At 42.3% G+C, this 8,146-nt stretch overlaps 1 protein-coding gene and 1 long non-coding RNA gene across 3 annotated transcripts in view; both read left to right on the top strand.

Annotated features, from left to right (window-relative positions):
* Positions 1 to 8,146, top strand: part of MOCOS (molybdenum cofactor sulfurase) — a 58,253-nt gene extending 50,107 nt beyond the window's left edge. The window contains exon 14 of one of the 2 annotated variants that reach the window (XR_012380036.1): positions 7,797 to 8,146. Coding sequence is in view for 1 of the 2 variants with exons in the window: in XM_025886587.2 (XP_025742372.1) it covers positions 7,797 to 7,850 (54 nt within the window). In the remaining variant the exon portion in view is untranslated. The remainder of the gene's footprint in view (positions 1 to 7,796) is intronic. The other variant, XM_025886587.2, reaches the window with a different exon arrangement.
* Positions 64 to 5,503, top strand: LOC141373736 (uncharacterized). Its single transcript, XR_012380037.1, has 2 exons — positions 64 to 234; positions 2,725 to 5,503. It is a non-coding gene; the product is annotated as an uncharacterized lncRNA (long non-coding RNA).

The raw sequence follows: 8,146 nt of genomic DNA, 5'->3' as shown, positions 1-8,146 counted from the left end.
TCTCTCTCTCTCTCTTTCTCTCTTTCTCTCTCTCTCTCTCTCTCTCTCTCTTTCTTTCTTTCTTTCTTTCTAGATTTTTATTTATTTATTTGCAAGAGAGAGAGAATGAGCCAGGGGAGAGGCAGAGGGAGAAGCAGACTCCCCGCTGGACAGGGGGCTCCACCTCAGGATCCCGAGATCATGACCTGAGCTGAAGTTAGTTGCTTAACAGACTGAGCCACCCAGGCGCCCCAGGTGAGGTTTTTTTTTTTTTGTTTTTGTTTTTTTTCCCTATTATAATTCCCTCTCTTCTTTTTCTATCACTACTTTTCTTTTTTTTAATTTAAGTGTAGCTCACACATAGTGTTAGTTTCAGGCGTAAACATAGTGAGTCAACACCTCTGTATGTTATGCCGTGCTCACGTGCAGCTCCCATCTGTCACAGCACAATGCTATTACAATGTCATTGACTCTATTCCCTATGCTGTACCTTTTATCCCAGTGACTTAGCTCTTTCCATAACTGGAAGTAATTCTGTGAGACATTTAATGAGGTTCCGTGGGAATGCTGAACCTCTATTTTGCCATTTTCCCACACTGTTATTTTGTCTTTAGGAAGAATCTCTAGGTGCTGCTCTTCTTCTTTTTCCTCTTCCTCTTCTTCTTCAAGGATTTTATTTATTTATTTGAGAGAGAGAGAGTGCATGAGCAGAGGGGAGGGAGAGAGGGAGAAGCAGACTCCCTGCTGAGCAGGGAACTCTACAAGGGTGAGATCATGACCTGGGTGGCAGATGCTTAACTGACTAAGCCACCCAGGCACCCCTCCCCCGCCAAGCATTTTATTCTTTTTTGGTGCTATTGTAAGTGGAATTGTTTTCCTTACTTCCTTTTCAGATAATTTATTTTTAGTGTATAGAAATGCAGCTGATTTTTGTATGTGGACTTTGTATCCTGCAACTTTACTAGATTCACTTATTCTAACAGATTCTTAATGGAATCTTTAGGGTTTTCTGTACATAATTTCATGTCATCCCTAAACAGGGATTATTTTACTTCTGCCTTTCCAATTTGGGTGTCTTTTATATCTATTTATTGCCTAACTGGTCTGGCTAGGCCTTCTAGGACTGTGTTGAATAGAAGTGGCAAGAGTGGGCATTCTTGCTTTGCTCCTGAACTTGGAGGAAAATTTTTCAGTTTTTTCATCATTGAGCATGATTTTAGCTGTGGGCTTTTCATACGTGGCCTTTACCATGTTGAAATATGTTCCTTCTATTCCTAGTTTGTTGAGAGTTTTTATCATAAAAAGGTATTACATTTTGTTAAGTGCTTTTAACGCATCTATTTAGATAATCATATGATTTTTAGCCTTTATTCTGTTAATATATCACATTAACAGATTTTTGTATGTTGAACCATGCTTGCACTCGAGGGATAAATCCCATTTGGTCATGGTGCATGATCCTTTTAATGTGCTAATGGATTCATTTTGCCAGTATTTTGTTGAGGTGTTTTCCATCTATATTCATTAGGGATATTGTCCTATAGTTTTCTTGTGGTGTCTTTGTCTATCTTGGGTACGGGTAGTGCTGGCATCTATAAAATGAGTTTGGAAGTGCCCCCTCTTCATTTTTTGGGAGCAGTTTGCCAAGGATTGGCTTTAATTCTTCTTTTAAATGTTTGTAGGATTTACCAGTGAAGCCATCTGGTCCTGGGCTTTTCTCTGTTGGGAAGTTTTTTGATGACTGATTAAATATCTATATTTGTTATAGGTCTGTCCAGACTTTGTATTTCTTCATGATTTACTCTCATTAAGGTCTATGTTTCTAGGAATTTATCCACTTCTTCATGGCTATCCATTTTGTTGGAGTATGATTGTTCATAGCAGTCTTTTATGATCCCTTTTATTTCTGTGCCATCAGTTGTAATGGCTCTTCTTTCCTTCTGATTTTAGATGAGTTCTCTTTTTTTTCCCCTAGTCTAGCGAAGGGTTTGTCAATTTTGTTTATCCTTTTAAAAAACCCAACTCTTAGTTTTGTTGATTTTTTCTGGTGTTTCTCTATTTTCTTTTTGTTTTTGAAGATTTTATTTGAGAGGGAGAGAGAACTAGAGAGAGCATGAGCGGAGGGTGAAGGGCAGAGGGAGAGGGAGAGGCAGACTCCCTGTTGAGCAGGGAACACTACCCTGGGCTCGGGCTTGATCCTAGGACCCCAGGATCATGACCTGAGCTGAAGGCAAATGCTTAACCACTGAGCCACTCAGGCGCCCCAGTTTCTCTAATTTCTCTTTCATTTATTTCTGTTCTAGTTTTATTTCCTTCCTTCTGCTAACTTTGGGCTTTTTGGCTCTTTTCTAGTTCTTGGGGGTGTAAAGCTAAGAAAGCCATATTGTATATTAAACAAATTGCTTTGCATTTGATACAAGTAAAAACATTATTAAAAAAAAAAAAGTACCACTCCTGATCTGTGGTGGCCACTGTGTACCTCCCCTTGCTCTGGATGGTGATCGTGAGCAAAGGAAAAGCCACAGTTCTATACTCAGTGAGCTCGGCAGTTCATATCAGAGGATCAGCAGGCATGGTGCTTTGATGGAGGTCCAAGAGTCAGGAGCACATCTGGGAGTGGGGGGACTGGCCTGGCGAGGGGGCAGGGTGGAAGAGAATGCTCTGCAAACCTGGTCAGAACAGGGCCATCTCCTCTGTGACAGAAAGCCATGTCCACACCCACTCACAAATATCTCTGGCCTCCAGGGCCTTTGGCAAGGGAAGAGGTGAAGAGACCATTTTGGAGCATGCCCCAAACTTCCAGCTGCAGCGAGAGAAGTCAAGCTCTGCAAGGTTGGCTCCAGTGAGTGTCATTTGCTCTCTAGAGTGACCCTGCCCTGACCAGAAGAAGCCGCTGGGACCAAGGGTGCGCCATCTTTCTCAGCTGTCCTTTATCCAGGGGGGGAGGCAGGAGTGGCCAAGGGGAACACAGGCTGCGGGGACCCAGTGCACGCAGAGACCCACCGGTAGAACTGAATGCTAGTGGGCCCTCGAGTGTTCTGAGCAAGGGGCCTGCTGGGGAGCCTGGCAGTGGATAAAACCTTCAGCAGGCAGGCAGAGGTCTGAGCGCCTGACATCTCCGAGAAAGGCCAAGGCTCTTCTCGCTGCAGGGGGAGTTCAGGGCACAATGGGAAGCAGAAAGAAAGCTGGCAGGCACTTTGTAGCCTGTCTTTTTCCAATTCACCAGTTTTGTGCTGACAAAATTAACTTCTATGTATCTCACCTTGTAAACCCCCAAATTAAAGTCATAGCAAACCTCATTCTATATGAGCAAGCTATTGAACAGATCTAAGCCTCATCTGAAACGTGAGGAACAGCACAAAACTTACTTCAGAGAACTGAGAATTAAACAAAACATTTGTGTTTAGCACAATGCCTCAAAATAATTATGCCAAGTAAGCCATGTCTACCACCTAGTGGCAACATTCGTAATTGCAGATTTTGTTATTTAAAGAAAGCTGAAAACTAGTTCAGATTGGGTGGGCAAGTCCCAAAGGAGGGCAAACATTAGTGCGCTTCTCTCGGCCTGGCTTCCTTACTGGAAGCTCCGAGAAACTTTTCATTATTGATGTTGGAATCCTTTAAAAGTTTGTTCCTGAATTATTTCTTGGCCATATTAATTTTTTTAAAAAAGATTTTATTTTAAAATTTATTTTGGAGAGGGAGCACACACAAGAGGGGGAGGCTTGGGGGAGGAGCAGAGGAAGGGGGAAAGAATCTCAAGCAGACCCTTGCGCTGAGCATGGAGCCCTACGGGGCTCAATCCCATGACCCTGAGATCATGACCTGAGCCAAAACCAAGAGTCAGAGGCTTAATTGCTGAGCCCCCCAGGCATCTGGGTCACATGAATTTTCCACTGGCATGGTATCAACCATTCTTTTGGAGTCTCCTATTTTCTTAGGATTTTTCAAAAAAAGTATGCTTTTGAATACTTTGACTCTCCCCACTTCCCATTGCTGGACACACTGCTACTTTCTCTAAACCCTGTCAAAAAAAAAAAATAATACTAAATTCTTCTTTCTCTAGATTGTTCTCCAGGCACCTGGGATCACAGAATCCCCTGCCCAAATGACCCTGAACATATTTCCAAGGCCTGTGTGTGCTTTTTCCTTAGAGGCACCCCAAGGCCTGAGAAGAGGTTGGCTGTTTTGTCAAGTAGATCTCTGTCTCCGTCTTTGTCTCTGTCTACCTGCCTGCCTGTCTGGCTGTCTCCCTCTCTCAAGTTTTAATTTATAGAAACTGGGCTCGACAGCAGATCTAGGTTTTGTGTGCGTGAAGCTTGCACAACTTAAAAATCATCTTTAAGAAAAGAATGTAAAATAAAAATTAGGTACAAAAAGGGACGTTAACTTGCATGTGAAAGGAAAAGGCTTTGGAAGGCAGCTGTGCAAGTGAGAGGCTTAGGCTTTGTGACTTTTGCTAGCAATCCTCCTTTGCCTGGTTGGCTTGCAGCTCTCCTTTCCCTGTGCAACTGAGCACCACTCAAACTCTCAAGGGCTACATTGTTCCTGTTTTTTGCAGTTTACAGAATAAACCACCTCTTATTCACTTTCTAAAATAAACAGCCACGTGAAGACCTGTCCTGGTTTTTTTCTCTCCCACCTGTGGCTGGAACCTAATTGTGTCATCATCACTCTGAGATAGTGACTCGCCCTGGACACTGCCTGCTCCGGTTGGGACCAGGACCTGGGATTTCCTTCCCACATGGGGGTCCGAGCTCACTGTTGCCGGAAGTTTATTGCTATAGACTGAATGTTTTTGTCTCCCCCAAAATTCATGTGTTGATGCTTGCCCCACAATGTGATGGCATTAGGAAGGGAGGCCTTTTGGAGGCATGAGAGCAGGGCCCTCATGAACAGACCTAGTGCCCTTATAAAAGAGACGTCAGAGAGCTTCCTCCCCCCTTCTGCCAGGTGAGGACACAGTGAGAACTTGGCCATTATGAACCAGGGAGTAAGATCTCACCAGACACCAAATCTGCCAGCACCTTGATCTTTGACTTCGAGCCTCCAGAACTATAAGAAATAAACTTCTGTTGTTTATCTGCCACCTGGTCTGGGATATTTTGTTATAGCAGCCTGAATGGACTAAGACACATGCATAATAATCAAAAAGTTTTACTGTCATCTCCTACCGAGGGACAAGGAAATACTATGTCATGTTTATCCACAGTCTGGTAAAATAGAGGTTTTTGGTTTTTGTTTGTTTGTTTGTTGTGGCTTTTTAAAGCTAACTAGATAACTAATTCAAACTTTTTAAGCAGAAAGGATGAAGTCAGTTTATGGAGAAGGATTGGAAATTGGACACTCAGGACCCTTCTACCCCTACACAATTGCTTCCCAGGGGCTGAAGTAAATGCACAGTTTTTGCATTCTGTGTTTTACTCTGAATATTTGGCGTACTTCAAAATGGTCTTTGTAATGTTAAATGGATGTGTAGTTGCATTTATGTATTATAAGTAATTAAAATATACCCCTATTGAAAGATATGTTTCCAGTTTTTAATTTTATAAGCAAGACTGCAATATACTCTGCTTTTAAACATGGCCATTTATGTATTTTCTTATTTATTTATTTTTTGCTTCTGCTAAATTATTCTCTAGGAACCTCAGTGGGATTCCAGGACAATAGCTATGAAGATATTGCTGGGTATAGTCATAACATTTTCTGGTAAAAATGTACCAATTTATAACTGTAGTGTTTCAATAGCAGGCTGGCCCACCTTTGCAGCTTCCCGAGTCTTGGGCTCCCAGGTGTATCAGATGAAAAATATACTCCATTTCTTCCTTGGTGTAGCCCCTTGTGCTTATGGCAACTTGTTAGTTCCAAGGAGGCAGCAGGAATCGTTTGAAGAAAATGAGCCAGAGGGGCTTCAGGGTTTAGAGAAAGTAGCAGTGTGTCCAGAAATGGGAAGTGGGGAGAGTAAGGGACACTCTGCAGAGTGAAAAAATGACACCACCCTTTCCTCAACTCACCCCAGAAAGTGAGGTGAGGAGGCAGAAAGATGCAGGTCCATTTGCAACATATATAGGGCCTTGGGCGAAGTTCGAATGGGGGTCCGTAGGCCATATGTCTAAATATTTAATTCATAAGTCAAACAGAATGTTAAGTAAAATATGTTCTACCAGCTCTAACAAATACACCTTTATAACAACTGAGAAGGACAGATGTGAATTTGGTATTCTTCTTCTTCTTATTTATTTATTTTTTTTTGACAGAGAGAGAGAGGGAACACAAACAAGGGGAGTGGGAGAGGGAGAAGCAGACTCCTGCTGAGCAGGGAGCCCAATGCGGGGCTCGATCCCAGGACCCTGGGATCATGACCTGAGCCAAAATCAAGAGATAGATGCCTAACCAACTAAGCCACTCAGGCGCCCCGGAATTTAGTATTCTGACTCCTTGGTACTCTGCACAGGAATAGGAGGATGTGAGGAGAGCTGGCCCAGCCCCTGGTTGCCAGCCATAGCCTATACTCTTTTTCTTCTCAGCCACGAACCCCAGATGTGTGGACACCTGATCCCGTGCAGCTAAACTCTGCCTATGCTCCACTCTAAACAGCCACACTCCTTAACCTCTTCTCAGGCCTTTGGGCGCCTTGAAGGAAAAAGCATACACAGGCCTTGGAAATATGTTCAGGGTCATTTGGGCAGGGGATTCTGAGAACAATCTAGAGAAAGAAGAGCCAGGTGGGCATGAACTCTTGGTACTATGGGCTCCTTACCCTTTAGGGAGGGGTGGGCAGAGTGAGGCCCTCTAAAGCATGGAGCCTAAGGCAGGGGCCCCTCTTGCTCTGGGCTAAGGGAAGTACTGGTAAGAACTTTTCTGGTTACAGTTAACTACCCCAGAGGAGGCCCAAAGATACTCAAGGAAAAAGCCATTTGCCTACCAGTTTTGTCTATAGTGAAGCCCACCAGGCAAAGTGTCTTTTCTATACCTAGTTTTTAATATGAATGAGCAACTGAGGATCACAAGAATTTGAGCACGATCTCTGTTATAAAAGAAAAAGACTGAAAGTAAGAAGAGAGAAAAAAAACACACCTCAAAGAACATATGAACAGTGCAATGACATTAAAACTTTAAAGAAAATGTAATGAATAGTATCAGGGAAATCCTGGAGATAAGAATAAGATACTTGTAAAAAGGAAAATTAGAGAACAAGAAAGATTTCCTGAAAATTAAAAACATGAATGCTGTAATTAAAAGTTTAGTGAAAGAGAAGGAACATATAGTTGAGGAAATCACTCAAAATGTGGAATAAAATAATCAGAGATTAACAGGGTGGAAAAGTTGAGAAAATTAGAGGATCCATTTGGTGGTCCAACATCCAAATAATAGGAGTTCTAGAAAGAGCAAACAGAGAAAACTGTGGAGAAAAAGTGATCAAAAACATGAAACAAGAACATTCTCACAAAACAAAAAACAGCATTTCTAGGTGGAAAATACCAAGGGAATGTCAATATAATGAACTCATACCGGGGTGCCTCATTATGAAATTTCAGTGTATTGGAAGTAGTGAGAAGGTTCCAAATCTCCCAGAGAGAAGGAAAAGAAAAGGTTACGTATACTAAATTGATCATTTTCTCAATGACAACAATGAAGCAATGCCTCAAAATTCTGAGTGAAAATCATTTTCAATCTAGAATTATATATCATGTGTGTCAGATTGTTGCAAAGTTGACCACAACACTTTCTTATATGTTGGTGTTCATAAGTGACACAGCATAAACTCCAAGTAGAAGGCTCAAGAGACCCTGTGGCTTTTTCTCTTGAACTCTTAGAATGCTATGCTATCACGGCCAGTGGGAAGAAGCCAGGTCTACTTTACTGGATGAGAAGCTACATGGAGGAGAGAAGAACCATCTCGTCTGAAGTCCCCTAGACCAACCAGCTGATGGCCAGCACATATTATCAGATTCAGACAGAGGCTCTTTTAGTCCAACCAGCCCCAGTCAAGTTTCCAGATGAGTGCAACTGCGTGAGTGACCCCAGCTGAGCCCAGCCCAAATTGCAATTGAGAACAAATAAAATAGTTATTGTTTTAAGCTACTAGTTTTGGGGGGTGGTTTGTTATGAAATAAAGACTAAATAAAAGAGAAATTGGTACCAAGGAGTGAAGTGCTATCATAAT

Source organism: Callorhinus ursinus, unplaced genomic scaffold (genome assembly GCF_003265705.2).
Source record: "Callorhinus ursinus isolate GAN/ISIS: 27379988/994484 unplaced genomic scaffold, GSC_fseal_2.0 scaffold11, whole genome shotgun sequence".
Taxonomy (NCBI): Eukaryota; Metazoa; Chordata; class Mammalia; order Carnivora; family Otariidae; genus Callorhinus; species Callorhinus ursinus.
Note: the sequence above shows the minus strand (reverse complement) of the source record. Positions and strands in the feature narration are given on the sequence as shown.